This window comes from Mobula hypostoma, chromosome 20, assembly GCF_963921235.1.
Source record: "Mobula hypostoma chromosome 20, sMobHyp1.1, whole genome shotgun sequence".
NCBI classification, from domain to species: Eukaryota; Metazoa; Chordata; class Chondrichthyes; order Myliobatiformes; family Myliobatidae; genus Mobula; species Mobula hypostoma.
In genome coordinates, this window is record NC_086116.1 from 49,876,030 (window position 1) to 49,893,898 (window position 17,869).

The window sequence follows — 17,869 nt, forward strand, 5'->3', positions numbered from 1 at the left end:
AAACTGATCCCCAAGCTGCTGGGGGATGACAACTTCACCAAGCCGGTCGTTATCAATAGAGCGCACCGCACACAACAGCCCAAACCACCGAAAGGCTCAAGGCCCCGCACGATAATTGCACGGGTGCATTTCGCACAGGAGAAAGAAAAGATTCTGCGGCTCGGGAGGCAACTCTCGATGGATTACGGAGGTCATCGAATCTTAATCTTCCCTGATTACAACGCGGAGGTTATGGAGCAACGGCGGAGTTTCTGTGAGTTGCTGCAACTGCTGAGAGAGAAGGAGGTCTGGCATTCGCTACATTTCCCGGCCAGGCTCCATGTTCATCACCAAGGGCAAGTAAAAGTATTCAGCAACCCGGTTGAAGCCAAGAATTTTGTAGACCATAAACTTTGAAAGGCTATTTTTCACAACATAAATGAAGAGAGTCCAAACACGCTCCGAGCAGACTTTAATCATGGCAGTTCTTTTTTCTATCCTCAATTTGTTCTTTATTATGTGTGCTAATGAGGGGCTGTTAGTTGGAGGTGTTCTTCTCCGCTTTTGTCCAGCGGTCCCAGATTAGGATGAGGGCAACACTGCTTTGTTTGGGGAAGCAATGGGTGAGGGTTTTGTTCACATATTTGTTAACTGCTCATCTTATTTTTTGTTGGTTTTTGCTGGCTGCTAGACTGAATATTAAGTTTGTGTTTCTCTATAATGCAAAAGGTACCACAAATGAATAATACTCTTCACTCCATATTCTTGGTCTTTTGGAATGTGCGCGGTTTAGGTCACCCAATAAAGCGAGGTAAAGTTTTCGCACATTTGAAGTCATTGAAATCTGACATTATATTCTTACAAGAAACTCACGTTAAAGCCACTCAGCATAGGGAACTCAGGGCTAACTGGATTTCACAGGTCTATCAGGCACCTTTCACATCCAAAGCCAGCGGCATTGCCATTCTCTTCTGTAAGGCTGTGCCTTTTCGTTTTCATTCATCCACAGTTGATCCAAATGGCAGGTTTATGCTTTTACCTGGGCATATCAATTTACTTCCCATTACACTGGTAAATGTTTACGGGCCGAACTCGGACAATCCAGGTTTTGTCCGTAAGGTGTTTGACTTGATCCCAGATAACAATTCAAGCCACATATTGATCGGGGGGTGACTTTAATTGCTACCTGGACCCGTATTTAGATAGGTTCTCTCTGCCCCCCCACCCCCACCCAATATTCCTGCTGTGCAAACTTTTAACAATTTGATGAAGTCGAAGAAGGTGGTGGATGTTTGGAGACTACAACACCCATCTGACCGTGATTATTCTTTTTATTCTCATGTACACAGATCATATACACGGATTGATTATTTTTTAGTCGACTCCAGATTAATCTCTAATATTGACCTCACCAAATATCACGGCATAATAATATCTGACCATAGTCCTGTCAATCTCAATCTCCAACTGTCCCTCCCTCAGCAAGCCTATAACTGGCGCTTTAATCCCTTTTTGCTCAAGGATCAGGCATTTAAAGAATACATTACGACGCACATCTCGCAGTTCCTTGAGACCAATGACAACGGCGAGGTGAATGACTCAACACTGTGGGAAACACTTAAAGTGTGTATCAGAGGTCAAATTATTTCTTATGAAGCAACACTGAAAAGGGCTAAGCGAGATCAATTGGAAGTGATTGAGAAAGAATTACTAGCGGCTGAACAGGCTTACAAAAACTCTTTGCTCCAATCAGATTATAATAACATTCTCAAATTAAAATACGAATACAACTTCATTCTAGAGGAACAAATTGGCAACATACTACTTGAACTTAAACAGCAACAATTTGAGTTTGGGTGACAAACCACAGAAGTTATTGGCAAGGCAGTTAAAAGGAGAACAAGCAAAACGAGCCATTTACAAAATAAAATCCAAATCTCTCCTGATGCTTATGGACTTAAAGGATATTAACAAACGATTTAGTGAGTTCTATTCAGAAATTTACACCTCTAAATCAACAGCTACACAGGAAGATTTTGATAAGCTTTTTGATCCGCTTCACTTCCCACAATTAGATGCAGCTTTCAGGGAGAATTTAGATTTGGATTTTTCGCTCTGTGAGTTACAGGATGCCATCACAGCATTTCCCATTGGTAAGGCGGCTGGACCGGATGGGTTTGGGCCAGAGTTCTACAAAGCCTTCCGGTATGTCCTTACACCGACTTTGCTGAGAATGGTTCAGGATACCTTTAAAAACAAGAGGCTCCCACCCTCTCTCAGTGAAGCAAATATGTGTTTTATTAAAAAAGGATAAAGACAAAACGGACCCTGGGAGCTATAGGCCCATTGCACTACTAAATTGTGATCTGAAAATAATTACAAAAGTGTTAGCAAATCGGCTTGGTAAGCGTATAGTAAATATCATTCACCCGGACCATAGGGGATTTATCCCGGGCAGGTAATCCATCTGTAACGTCTGCAAAATTCTCAATATTTTGTATGCTGATTATGGGATAGATGATAGCGCTGCTATACTGTCTCTAGATGCCCACAAGGCATTCGATATGATAGAGTGGCCCTATCTAATTGCAACACTCAACAAGTTTGGATTTGGCAACGCTTTTATAGAATGGGTCAAAATATTATATACTAAACCAAAATCCTTCGTTCTCACAAATGGGAATAAATCCATTTCATTCTCTCTGCAATGTGGTGTTCGCCAAGGGGACCCATTGTCTGCCCTGCTGTTTAACATAGCACTGGAGCCCCTGGCAATTGACATTAGGGGCCACACACACATTAAAAGTACTAAGTTGGGCAATATTGGGACCCATGTGACTCTGTAAGCGGATGACCTCCTTGTCTGTCTAGCCGACCCAGCGGTCTCTATTCCCATCCTACTAGAGTATATAAATTCCTTCGGGAGTATTTCTGGCTATACCATAAATTGGGGAAAGAGCAAATTCATGCCCTTAGTGGATCAATTTACTGAAGACTTCCTGAAAAAGTTGCCTTTTAGAGTAGAGAAGGACTGTTTCACCTACTTGGGGATTAAACTGACTAAGAGCCCAAAGCACCTTTTCAAATTTAACTTTATAGAATCATTAGAAAAACTCAGAACAAATATCGAGTCCTGGAGGATACTGCCCGTATCCATGATTGGACAAGTAAATGCGATTAAAGTGGTGAGCCTACCCAGGTTTCTATATCTTTTTCAAAACCTGCCTATATATTTAAGTGCATCCTTTTTCAAGAAACCTGACTCTATCATATTGCCCTTTGTGTGGGGCTACAAATCACACAGGATATCTAAGGCTCACCTACACAAACCTCTTAAGAAGGGCGGTCTTGGTCTGCCAAATTTCAAACATTACTACTGGGCAGCTAACTCCAGGGCTCTTACATACTGGAAATGTGGAGGTGCTGAGACCCAAGAAAAACCTTTATGGCTACAGCTGGAAGCCTCTGTTGTTAAATATTCTTCACTTCCTGCTCTTCTGCTTTCCACTTATGCCTCAACAGACAAGCTAATCCAACAAAACTTTACCTTAAAGAATTCTTTATGAATATTAAACCAGATAAAAGTGGCTCACCAAACTCTCAGTGTTTCCATACACACTCCCATTTGTCAAAATCATTCATTCAAGCCTGGACAATTAGACAGGGTGTTTGCAGTCTGGAGAGAGTGGGGTATCAAAACTTTCTTAGATCTGTACATCGACGGCCAATTTGCATCATTCACACAATTAAGCACTAAGTTCAACCTTCCAAATTCACATTTTTTTCACTATCTCCAAGTCAGACACTATGTTAAGGAAAAGTGCCCACACTTCAAGCCTACTTCCACCACCCATCCCTTTCTTGAAAACCTCTTGCTTCCTCCAGACTCCAAACAGTTAATATCAAAACTTGTGAATTGCTTTACTCTTTTGGTTTCTGCAGATTTTATTAGGGAAGCCTGGGCCAGGGACTTGAACTCAGAGATATCAGCGGAACTTTGGGAGGAGGCAATATCCTGTGTTCACTGTTGTTCTATTAACTCACACTACAGATTAATCCAGTACAAGATGATACATAGATTACATTATTCAAAAACAAAACTGAATCGCATCTTTCCATCTGTGTCTCCTGAATGCAATAAGTGCCGCTCTGCTGAGGGCTCACTAGCACATCTTTTATGGTTTTGCCCTACATTATACAACTTTTGGACTGCAATTTTTGAGTGGCTCTAAAAAGTCTATTCCGGAGAGATTCAACCCATTCACGACCTCGTCATCTTTGGATGCTCTGCAGAGACTCTTGAGTTGCCGCACCACATGCAGATTGCTCTGCATCTAGGAATGGTGGAGGCTAAGAAACTTATTCTTCTGACCTGGAAGTCTACTACTCCACCCACCTTCGCACACTGGCTCAAGGAGATGTTGTCTATTATAGAAATGGAAAGATTGCATCTGCACAAACCCAATACACAGAATACATTTGAGAGAATATGGGGCTCAGTGCCATATTACCTCACATACATAGTGACCTTGACCTGTCTAGTCTCATGAGTGGCTGTGGTGCCTAACCGAATTTCTTTATTCATTTTACTTTACATTGCTTCCGTGATGTCACTATTGTGTCAACTCTTTATCTGAAAGTTTATTTATGTAATCTTGAAAATTGGCAGCCTTTTTGTTTTTTTTTTGTTCTTGATTTGTTTTGTCTGTGCTTCACCTGGAGCTGTAATTCCTTTGTATTGTTTTGTACATCTTCAATATATTTTGTCTTTGTAAAACTGAAAATTGTAAATAAAGTATTAAAAAAAATTAAAAAATATAGAAAATGCTGGTGATACCTAGTAGTTTACACAACATCTATAAAGGGAGTAATAACTCTTCAATGACTCTTCGCCGGACCTGGAAAAATGAGAGGATAAAAGAATTCTTGAAGTTGTAGGAAGAATTAGGAATGGAGAGTATAAATTGAATATCTGTGATAAGACAGAGACAAAAGATTGTCCATACTTTAGGTGCTGCCTGTCTAACTATGGCTAATCTGTCAGGAGCATTGTACATATAACATAGAACAGTACAGCATAGGAACTGGCCCTTTGGCCCACAATTTGTGCTGAATTAAATAAATTAGTACTCAAGTAAGGCCAACTAAACTAAACTAATTCCTTATGTCTACAGTATGTCCGTATCTATCCATTTTCCTCACATTCATGTGCATAACTAAATGGTTCTTAAAAGTCTCTAATGTATTGCCTCTACCATCAGCCCAGGCAGCACATTCCAGGCACCCACTACTCTCTGTAAAAAGATAAATGAGAGGAAAAATCAAACAGTACTTAGAACTGTGGAATATAGTGTTAAAATTCTGAAATAAAACAGAATGCTGAGAACACTCAACGGATCAGATAACGTGAAGAGAGAAATTTTTGAGTTAATGATACAGGTGGATGATCTTATATTAGAACTGGACAAGTCTAACAAGTGGGGAAGGCTGGTTATTTGAAGTTATTAAACTTATTAAGATGCCTACACCGAGGAAGATAATGCTGTTCCTTGAGTTTATGTTGGCCTTTGTTGAAACATTGTAGAAAGTCAAGTGTAAATTGGGAGTAGGATAGAGAATTGAAATGACAATGAAAGTTCAGGGTTACCCTTACATACAGAATGGAGGTGTTCTACATGCCAGTACCTCAGTATAGTGCAAATCAAATTATAAGCACCTATTGGTATATATTAAATTAGATGAAATACAAATGAATTGCTGGTTCACCTGGAAGAACAACTTGGTCCCTGGAATGGTGGGAAGAACCAGGTAAAAAGATAGGTGGTGCATCTCATTTTTGGATGAGAAGGGTGAGAAAAACGAACCAGAATTTCAAGGAGGGAATTGACATTTTGGAATGCTGTCATATAGCAGAAAGAAAATTTTTCTTTAATGATCAAATCTTGTTGAAGGTGTTGAAAATTTCGTGCCATGGGTGGCTGTGGAAGCCAAGTTATTAGGTACATTTAAGGCAAGGGTTGATAGATTGTTGATTAGTCAGAACATGACAGGATACGGAAAAAGGCAGGAGATTGGGGCTGAGAGGGAAATGGATCTGCCATGATGAAATGGCGGCGCAGACTTGAGGGGCCAAATGGCTTAATTCTGCTCCTATATATTATGGTCTTGTGGTGTAAATTCATAATCCATCCTTTGGCCCAACTGTCCAAGGTAACCACAGAATCCTCCCTGCTTGACCCAGTTGCCTTCATTTGATCCATAACTGTTCAAACCTCTTCCTTCCATATAGCTACCCAGAAGCCTCGTAACTGTTGCAGTTTATCCTGTCTCGAACACCGGCACCTCATTCTAGGTATTCATTATCCTCTATGTAAAAGAAAACATTACCTCTCAGGTCTCTTAAATCTCTTCGCTCTTATCTTGTGTCTGTGTTGTCTAGCTTTAGACTCCACAACCCTGGGGAAAAGACTGTGGTCATCCACCATATTCATACCCTTCATGATTTTACGAACTTCTGTGAGGTCACCTCTTATTTTGCGGCTCTGCAGATAATAAAGATCCAACATAGCTGAGGTTCTTACAACTCAGGTGCTCTAGTCTCGACAGCATCCTTGTAAATCGTTTCTGTACCTCCTGTTTGAAAATGCCTTTCCTATAACAGGGTGACCAAAACTGTACACAATACTCCAAGTGCGGTCTCAGCAAGATTTATTAACTACAACACATAATGTCTGTCTCCTAAACTTGATGCACTCACTGATGAAGTAAGGTGGCCATGATGAACCATGGTGGGCTACATATAATACTTCTAAATATACTTCTTTTGAATTACTCACTGCAATCATATACAACCATATAACAATTACAGCATGGAAACAGGCCATCTCGGCCCTTCTAGTCCGTGCCAAACTCTTACCTATCCTATTCCCACCGACCTGTACTCAGCTCATAACCCTCCATTCCTTTCCTGTCCATATATCTATCCAATTTAACTTTAAATGACAACATAGAACCTCAACCACTTCTGCTGGAAGCTCGTTCCACATAGCTACCACTCTCTGAGTGAAGTAGTTCCCCCTCATGTTACTCCTAAACTTTTGTCCTCTAATTCTCAACCCATGCCCTCTTGTTTGAATCTTCCCCACTCTCAATGGAAAAAGTCTAACCACGTCAACTCTATCAATCCCCCTCATAATTTTAAACACCTCTGTCAAGTCTCCCCTCAACCTTCTACGCTCCAAAGAATAAAGACCTAACTTGTTCAACCTTTCTCTGTAACTTAGGAGATGAAACCCAGGCAACATTTTAGTAAACCTCCTCTGTACTCTCTCAATTTTATTGACATCCTTCCTATAATTCGGTGACCAGAACTGTACACAATACTCCAGATTCGGCCTTACCAATGCCTTATTCAAATTCAACATTACATCCCAACTCCTATACTCAATGCTCTGATTAATAAAGGCCAGCAAACCAAAAGCTCTGTTCACCACCCTATCCACATGAGATTCCATCTTCAGGGAACTACAGCCTGTAATTTTCTTTTAAACAATGTACTTTTAAATTGACTTAATGAACTACAGATTTCACAATCTTCTGAAGCACTCAGTGGATTTAACTCTCAAGCAAGCAGGTACAGCATCTTTAAGCAGACAGAAGTTCAGCGACATGGCTTGCTGCGAGGCAGGAGGAAGGGACTCAAAGGCAGGCTGAAGCACAGAGGAATTAGACCCCTCTACCCAGCATCTTGTTGGCAAATGTGCAGTCACTGCAGAACAAAACTGAGAACCTGAGGGCAAGATTGCTGTATCAAAGGGAAACGAAAGATAGTGTGTTCTCTGTGTATTCAAGACATGGCTTACTCTCAGCACACTAGACTTGGTGAGCAGACCTAAAGGCTTCTTGATACAGAGGATGAACTGAGCTGCTGATTTGGAAATGGCAGAAGGTGGAGGTCTGCGTTTCACGATAAACCCTCGGTGGTTCTCCGATATGGCAGTTTTGTTAAACTCGTGTTCCCTTGACCTTGAACATCTAACAGTCAAATACCATCTCTTCTATTTGCCTAGTGAATTCTCCTGCATAATCCTGACTGCAGTTTACATTGCCCAGCGGTCCACTATAATCAAGCACTTGAATTACTGCATGATGTTGTATCCAAACAAGAAACATTCCATCCTGACGCATTTGAAATCATAGTCAGGGACTTCAGTCAGGCTTGTTTGAAGAAAGCCTTGCCCAATTACCATCAGCATATAACTTGTAGCGCCAGAGGTCCCAACACAGTAGACCACTATTATACTAAAATAAGGAATGCTTACCGTTTCATGCCTAGACCACATTTCGGTAAATCTGATCACTTGACTGTAGGCAGAGCAAAGCTCCAGATAGTAGGATAACAAAGAGGTGGTCACGGGAGTCAAAGGGGCAGTTTTGAGATTGCTTCAAGTCGGTGGACTGGGCCATGTTCATGGACTCATTTGTGGATCTGAATGAATACACAATGGTTGTCATAGACTTTATTAAAACAGTTGCAGATGAGGGTGTTCCATAAAATCATTCAGAGTCTTCCCCAACCAGAAGCCCTGGATGAACTATGAGATTTGCAGTCTGCTGAGGGCCAGGTTAGAGACATTCAGGTCCTTTCACTGTGTGGCTAAGTACAGCTCCAATGCCATATTCAAGTTTGCTGATGACACCACTATCATAGGCCTCATCAAAGGTGGTGGCGAATCAGCATATAGGAGGGAAACTGAAAATCTTACTGAGTGGTGCAACAGGAAAAACCTCTTGATCAATGTCAGCAAGCCCAAGGAGCTGATTATGGACTTCAGGAAGAGGAAACCAGAGGTCAATGAGCTAGTTCTCATTGGGGGATCAGAGGTGGAGAGGGTCAGCAACTTTACAATTCCTCTGTGCTATCATTTTGGAGGACCTGTCCTGGGCCCAGCACGTAAGTGCAATTACAAAAAAAGGACAGCAGTGCCCATACTTCTTTGGCATGCCATCTAAAACTTTGACACACTTTTATAGATTTATGGTGGAGGGCGTATTGACTGACTGTATGGCCTAGTGTGGAGTGCCAATGTCCTTGAATGGAAAATCCTACAAAAAGTAGTAGATACAGGTTTCCCCCGCTATCCGAAGGTAGAGCATTCCTATGAAACAGTTTGTAAGCCAGAATATCGTAAAGCGAAGAAGCAATTACCATTTATTTATATGGGAAAATTTTGTGAGTGTTTGCAGACCCAAAAATAACCTACCAAATCATGCCAAGTAACACATAAAACCTAAAATAATAGTAACATATAGTAAAAGCAGGAATGAAATGGTAAATACACAGCCTATATAAAGTAGAAATACTTTTCCACAATAATTGCCGGCACTGTTCTCTGTAGCGAAAATCTCATGCCAGCACTCTTGGCAGAAAATCTCATGCAAGCGCTGTTGGCGAAAACACTCTCTAGTAACCTTTAAGCTATGAAACTGCGAAATCATACCAAATAACACGTAAAAATACACAGCCTATATAAAGTAGAAATAGTGTATGTACTGTGTAGTATCACTTACGGGAATCGGGAAGACAGCTTGCCGAGCACACTGATGATGGTGTGTTAGACTGAGTCGTCAGAGTTTGGGTGGTGCAGTGGCCCCATCCTCCGGGCCGCTGACCGATACCAATCTGCGAAGCATGCAGGGGTACATTGGTAGCCGGGAGGCACACAGCACATCTTTAAGAAAAAAGCTGAAATAAACATGCTAATTAATTAGGTGCCGCCTGGCACATAAATGTCGGCCCAGATCAGAAGCAACGCAATTGGCAATCGCCTCTGATCTGGGCTGACAATTACATGCCGGGCAGCACCTAATTAATTAACATGTTTATTTCAGCTTTTTTCTTAAAGATGTGCTGTGTGCCTCCCAGCTACCGCTGCATTCTCTGCGAATTGATATCTGTCTGCGGCCTCAGGGTTGGGGTGGTGGGACACTGAGGTGTCATCTCATCGTTGTCTGTTCCCATTAGGGCAGGCAGCTCATCTTCTCCTATGACTGCCCGCCTTGGTGTCAAAGGTTGAGGTTCATCGTCTGCTGTGGCAGGCTTGCTTGACTGCTGAGCCTCGTGCATTTTTCTATCATACAGTTCTTTGTAAGCACTCAAACCATCTTGCAAATATGCCCTAAACAGACGTACCTTTTCAAAATTAAAGTTGTACTTTATCATTGCAGCGAAAATCTCATGCAGTTGCTTCACGTTCAGTTCCTGGACGATTTCACTTTCGCTACTGAATTCAGTTTCGATTGTTAACCTTTCTTCTTCCAATTGCATCAGCTCTTCATCTATCAGTTCTTGGTCATGGAATGCCAAAAACTCTTCAACATCATCTTTGTCAGCTTCCACAAGCCAAACTCACTTTGTCCTTACTTCATTCACCATGATCGAAACGCTTAATTATGTGTAGTTTTACGCTAAGTGTAACACCCTTACGAGCTCTTTTAGGCTTTTCCGATACCTTAGAATTCATCTTGCTAATGGCTGCTCACAGGCACGTGTTTAAGCAATGCCGGCTAGAATGCCGTTCCGAATCCGGTGGAGAGTGGCTGCTCGGGGCGCGCGCTGCCTTTTATCGGGTGCTGCTTTTTTATCACGTGCTGTTTTTTTTTCGCACGCTACCTTTGTTCGTAACAATGAAAACACCTTCTGTTAGTGAAAACAGGTAACGTAGGTCTTTCGTAACAGTGAGGTTTCGTAAAGCGAACGTTCGAAAAGCGGGGGACACCTGTACGGCCAAGTCCATCACAGGTGTGGCCCTCTGCACCATTGAGCACATCTACACAAAGCATTGTTGTAGGAAAGCAGCTTCCATTTTTGGGCCGCCACCACCCATGTCATGCTCTCTTCTTGCTGTTGCCATCAAGAAGAAGGTACAGGAGCCTTAGGACTCACACCACTAGATTCAGGAACAGTTGTTGCCCCTCAACCATTGTGCTCTTGAGCTGGCGAGGTGGGGTGGGAATGGCTTCATTCAACTTCACTTGCCCCATCATTGAAATGTTCTCACAACCTATGGACTCACTCTCATGTTCTCAATGTTTGTTGCTTGCTTGTTTGTTTTTTTATTTATTAATTAGCTATTCTTTCCTTTTATCTTTGCACATTTTGTTGCTGTTTGCACACTGGTTGAATGCCCAAGTTGGTTTGGTCTTTCATTGGTTCTATTATGCTTATCATTCTATCATGGATTTATTTAATGTGCCCACCAGAAAATTAATTTGAGAGTTTTCTATGGTGACAAATATGTACTTTGATAACAAATTTACTTTGAACTTTGAACCTTGAAAGCTTGTGTGGCTATTCCCAGCAAACTGTACATGAGTTCTTAGATACTTCTGTTTCAGAATTGTCGTGAGTGCCCGATATACTGTACGTCCTATTCTAGTTGGAATGTTCAAGATACATCACACCACACTTAGAAAATTGACAACTATTTGCCATTCTTCAGCCCATCTCTCTAACTGATCAAGAATGCTTGATAATTTACTGTTACCTGCTTCACAATCACCAAGCCCACTGTTTATCATCATCAGCAAACTTTCTAATCCTGTCCCATACATTCACATCCAAATCATTTATATATATAAAAAAACAGAGATCACACACTGACCACTGGAACACCCCACTGACCTCCAATTGGAAGAGAATCGACTGTCAAACATCACCCTCAGCTGACATAATCTTCCAGATTAGCCTGCCATGCTGGACGTTGTCAAATGCCTCACTGAAGTCCTTACAGACCCCATACCTTCATCTATCTTCACCTTTAGTTACCTCTTTGAAAAACTCCAAAAGATTTGTCAAATATAACCTGCAGAAAACCATGCTGACTATTCTTGATCAGCACTTCGTAACAGTAAGTGATGGTAGATGTTGTTACCAAGTGAAAGAACTTGATCCATTGAGGCTGCTGGTAGAAAGTAAGGAAAGAGAAACCTTATCCTTGCACTGGCTGGGAGGAGAAGTCAAGGAAATAAGTGCAGGAGACAAATTGAGAGCCCTGTTAACTATGGTAGGAAAACAAAACTACCGAGAAAGCATAATTTTCATATAATTTTCATTCCCCAGCACCCCAGTTCTCTCCCCCCCCCCCCACAACTTGTGCCTGAATCAGTGTCATTTTCACTATAATATCACTTTTGACTGTAAGGAAAAGTGCTAAAATACAATTGTTATGGGGTTGGTTTATAATTTTGTTTACTTCATTCTAGCCCTGTAACAGGAAACTTGGATATCTAATCCAATAGGTACTCACATAAAATTCTAACATCCCACAGTATTTTTTATGAGGCCCATTTGGTTAGTCTGCCACATCTTTCTACCTGTAAAGTTTTTTCTCCTCTTGTTTGTTCAGTTTACTTTCTTCTTGCTTTTTTTCTCCCCTACTACTAAACTAGGTCTCAGCATGTTTTCCTTGTTGGGGGTGGGGGGCTTAGTGATGGAAATTAGAGTCTCCCAGAAAATTACGTTTAGGGTTTCTTTCAGGTGCTGTTCTACATGGAAAAGTACTGCTATTATTAAATATGCCTTATAAAATGCCATATGCCACATAGAATTCAGTGCCCAGCACTTACATGTGTAGTTTGTTATTTTTCTGCATTTCTTCATAACATTTTTATGAAAAAATTACTAGCATATGCTCCTTGCTAAATCTTGTCAATTTGGGCAATATCCTGACACCCCTGCTCCTGTTCTTATACAGCATGGACCTTAAACTTCATAGAAAATATCAAAGATTTTCATGTTTTTATTTCACAAAAATAACATTTATTAAATTTCCTTTATCCCTAAGGCTGCAGTTAAATTAGTTGAGCACTATATACCCTTTACAAATTATCCCCTTTTAAGTGTTCGTTAATGTTATCCTTTATTATGGTCTCTAACAGTTTACCAGCTATACAGATGTGAGGATAACTGGTCCATTGTTGCCGGCTTATCCCTTGCCCCTTTTTGAACAGAATTAACATTCACCACTCTCCAGTCCTTTGCTACAGTTCCTATTTCCAACGTATTTTGGAAAATTATGGTTAGTACATCTGCTATTTGATCACTTTCTTTCCCTCCATATTCTGGAACGTAAACCATCTTGGCCTGATGACTTACCAACTTTAGTTCATATTAACTCATCTTTTAAACCAAAAAAAATGTATCACTTTTCTGATTTTACACATTATCTTCTTGCTCTCCCTAACCTCTTAATATAGTATCAACAAGGCTATTGAATATCTTATTTTTTTCATTCTCTTATGTTTTTCCTAATTGATATTCTAAGAGGTGAAACAAGATTATGAGATGAAGGAGCAAAGCTTTCTAAAGTGACAACCTGACACAATTCCATGGTATTCAGACTTTAGACTTAATTATTAAAATAATGCAAGTAATAAAATTTGTACTTTGGGGTGCTATTGAAGTAAAGAACAGAAGGCTTATTTCTGTCTTCTATCAAATAACTTTTCTCTTTTTGGATGTCATTCTAATCTGAACATAGAAAATAGGTGTCATATAAAATATTATATTTTGAATAATAGAACAGTAATCTTTTATTTGGACTTTTTGTATGTGCCTGCCCCCACATGTCACTGTGTATCAGATCCATAATGTTTTTACTTGCTTTCAGGTGTCACTGTCAGAGATGTAGAGGATTAAAATGAGTATAAGCTTGATTATCCAGCATATGATGGCAGCCCCTCTTATAACCTCACTCCTCATCATTAATAGAAATAGGTGGATAATTGAAAGTGGCAAATGCTCTTGAATTTCATTCATTCATTACTCATTTGGCATTGTAGCACTCAACCTAATCAGCTGAACCTTTAGGTTTCTCTTTCTTTGTAGACCAGACTCTAACTGTTTAACAGGCTATTGGCATCCACAGCACCCGAATGCACTTATCCAGCTACCAATATGGAGACTTTTGTAACAAAATTATGACAACATAAATCCAGACAAATGCTGTTTAAGGGTGTGCTTATATGGAGGAGCTGTGAGTTGGCATATCATTGGTTAATTAGTTGTTTTAGCAGTAGTTAAACCAGCAGCTCTGAATGGGAATCCAACTTGTTTAAAGTGTTGTTCTTAAAATATTCTCAGAAATTATTTTGAATTTTTTTTCATAATCAACAATCCAAATAATAGAAGAATGGATAATTCAGGCTATATTTTTTATACAGAATATGTTTACTTTGGTTCTTTGTGCAAATTATTAGATATAAGTTGTTTCAAATAGGAATATTGTATCAGTTCAGGGTTGTTTCAGATTTTATTTCCTTTTAAACAGATGGAGACACCAGTGCAACTGAAAGTGGCGATGAAGTACCTGTGGAGCTATATACAGCCTATCAGCAAATCCCTACAACTATCACATTGACCGCTACTCGAGTAACAAAGGTAACTGAGAAAAAGCGAAAGAAAAGTGGAGAAAAGGAGCAGTTTGCTGCAAAATCGAGAAAGGCAAGTAGAATTTGTCTAATCATAATCTGCTAATTTTACTCTGTTCAACAACTGGAGAGCTGCTCCATCCCCCTTTGAAACAGAATATGCAGAAAAGTTAAAGCGTTCAATTCGTTTTGTCTTATAAACCTTAAAGTCTATGGATTATATTGCATTGACTAAAAACAATATAAGATGTGTTATAGTACTATATTAATTCATCTTTTAAAAAAGCTGTTAACAAAATCTGTCCACCCTTAGCCACTTACAAATTAAACTAAGAAATGTGTACTGATGTGTCTTAGTTGTAAAAGGACATAATTTAATTGATACCAACATTTAAGGCAGATGAAATATACTTGGATTGTATATCTTTCAGTTTTTGTGGTCTGTTCAATAAATGAAAATGTTCAAAATATTAAGAAGATACTGTGTAGAGTAAATACAGAGAAGCTACTTTCTAATCAATCTGCCAACCAATTGTGGGAATTAGCAGAAGACATTAACATTTTACAGGGAATCTTTCATCTGCTATCTGTCTCATTGATCACCATGTACAATTCTGACCTGTAACTTTTGAAAAAGTGACCTAACTTAGATTCAAGGTTTGGCAATGAATTTCATCAGAATTATTGCTCTATGTGTTGACTTGCTTGAATTTTACTATCACAGTACAGCTTCTATAATACATATGACACACTGTTTGAACTGCTGGATTCCTTGTTTTGCCCCATCAGATTGGCTAACAAAATGGAAATGACAATGTCCTTCGTACAGTGTTGTTGACATCTCCTGTCAGATTGTGATCGATGGGTGTGAGCCCCATGCCAGAACTGGATTTGAATTTAGAATTTCACTTCACTGCGGTCCTATGGAAATGTTGCATTGTTACAGGTTTCCTGTTTTTGTTAAGATGTTTATCAAAGGTCACACTCGCTTCTAAAGTGATTCAGGTGGAAGTTAACCTCTGGGAATATTTTGAAGCATGCTCCCTCCTGATCAGAAACAGTACCACCTAAAAGTAATTCAGGGTTAATCCACTAAATACTGCTGCAGGCTGCATACACCTGTCAGTTAAAAAATATAAGAGAATAAAATACTATTTGGATAATCAAAGAGAGTGATCAGATCAAATGGTAAAATATCCCATGAATATGTCAAATCAGATATCCAAACTCTAATGTACTACAGTAAATGTTATTCATTGGGTAATATTTTTAACAGTTAGCAACATAATAATACAACAAAACAATGATTTTTTTAAAATTTTATGTTTTTAAGTCCATTTTACACAAATCTTATGCCTGATTTATTCTAATCTATCTTTTGTAGAAAACAAATCATTACACTGGGAGTACTTGCATCAGAACTTGCTGATTACTTTCTTGTAACTTTACACTCATTTTTAATGCCCATTGTTTGAGTTTGGTTCCTGTTGTATACTGCATATTAAACTAATTGTTAAGGGAAAATGAAGGAAAGAAGTTTATTAATTCATATTTCCAGTGCCTTTCTTAAATTTTATCACACAATTGCAATTACTTGATCTGTACATGAGACTACCCAGGATGCTACAGTAACTTTTTATTTCATTAGATCACTTGTGGAGATGTGTCAATTTTGTGACATAATTGTAAAAGCATTGCACTCAAAATTCTTCACATTAACACTGACAGTGTTACACATTTAAGAAATAATTTTTATTTCCCTGGAGGGCAATGCGATCATAACCATTTCCACGTTTTTCATTACTCCAAGACTTGGGCATTTCCTGGACTGATTCAAGCCAAAGTTCTTGATGTTTTTCTGGCAGTGGATATGGAGCTGGTGTCATCATTAATCATGCAGTGTTATTTTAAAGCATATTCAATCATAATGACAAATTACATATGTCATTAGTCACTCACAGACCAATCAGTGTTTCATAACAATGCTATGCTTGTCTGTCCCCATTTAATAGCTGCTGAAAATGTCAGACTACATTCACTTAAGCCTGCAGTGCTTTGCACATGTTGATCATAAAATTATCTCCACAAAGGTCACTCTTCTTATGCCAATAGTTATTAACCGACCTTGCATATGTAGATTAACTGAAATTACTTGTGTTTTGCAGTCAACTTGCTTAAGGTTTCAAATTCACATGTGAAGTCTCATCCAGTTAATTGCATTACAATGGCATTCCCTGCTATCAGTTAATCAGATACTTTGTAGAGGCATAATGAGCAGATGTTGATTTCGTAAATGATAGAATTTATAACTTCAGTATCAAATGGATCAGTTGAAGTTAGAGAAGTTCAGATAATTAAACATAGTCATTTTTATGTAAATTTAATTTGATTGTTTGCATTTGAGAAAAAAGGCACCTAGGTAATTTTGCTGTCTAACGGAAAGGTGAGTTTATCAAGGCAATTTCTTGGTGTGCTCACCATTGTGTATACAGTGGCATGCAAAAGTTTGGGCACCCCGGTCAAAATTTCTGTTACTGTGAATAACTAAGTGAGTAAAAGACGAACTGATTTGCAAAAGGCATAAAGTTAAAGATGACACATTTCTTTAATATTTTAAGCAAGAAAACTTCTTTATTTCCATCTTTTACAGTTTCAAAATAATAAAAAAGGAAAAGGGCCCAAAGCTAAAGTTTGGGCACCCTGCAATGGTCAGCACTTAGTAACAGCCCCTTTTGCAAGTATCACAGCTTGGAAACGCTTTTTGTAGCCAGCTAAGAGTCTTTCAATTCTTGTTTGGGGGATTTTCGCCCATTCTTCCTTGCAAAAGGCTTCTAGTTCTGTGAAATTCTTGGGCCGTCTTGCATGCACTGCTCTTTTGAGGTCTATCCACAGGTTCTCAATGATGTTTAGGTCAAGGGACTATGAGGCCATGGCAAAACCTTCAGCTTGTGCCTCTTGAGGTAGTCCATTGTGGATCTTGAGGTGTGTTTAGGTTTATTATCCTGTTGTAGAAGCCATCCTCTTTTCGCCTTCAGCTTTTTTACAAACAGTGTGATGTTTGCTTCCAGAATTTGCTGGTATTTAATTGAATTCATTCTTCCCTCTACCAGTAAATGTTTCCCATGCCACTGGCTGCAACACAAGCCCAAAGCATGATCGATCCACCCCCGTGCTTAACAGTTGGAGAGGGGTTCTTTTCATGAAATTCTGCACCCTTTTTACTCCAAATACACCTTTGCTCATTGCTGCCAAGAAGTTCTAATTTAACTTCATCAGTCCACAGGACTTGTTTCCAAAATGCATCAGGCTTGTGTAGATGTTCCTTTAAACCTTTTGAATAGAATTTTTGGCTGCAATGAGCAAAGGTATGTTTGGAGAAAAAAGGGTGCAGAATTTCATGAAAAGAACACCTCTCCAACTGTTAAGCACGGGGGTGGATCGATCATGCTTTGGGCTTGTG

At 39.5% G+C, this 17,869-nt stretch overlaps 1 protein-coding gene across 8 annotated transcripts in view; it reads left to right on the top strand.

The window, feature by feature from the left end:
* Positions 1-17,869, top strand: part of kmt2e (lysine (K)-specific methyltransferase 2E) — a 131,803-nt gene that overhangs the window by 62,053 nt on the left and 51,881 nt on the right. For all 8 annotated transcript variants that reach the window (XR_010021134.1, XM_063072860.1, XM_063072858.1 and 5 more), the window contains one exon: positions 14,310-14,482. Coding sequence is in view for 7 of the 8 variants with exons in the window: in XM_063072860.1 (XP_062928930.1) it covers positions 14,310-14,482 (173 nt within the window). In the remaining variant the exon portion in view is untranslated. The remainder of the gene's footprint in view (positions 1-14,309; positions 14,483-17,869) is intronic.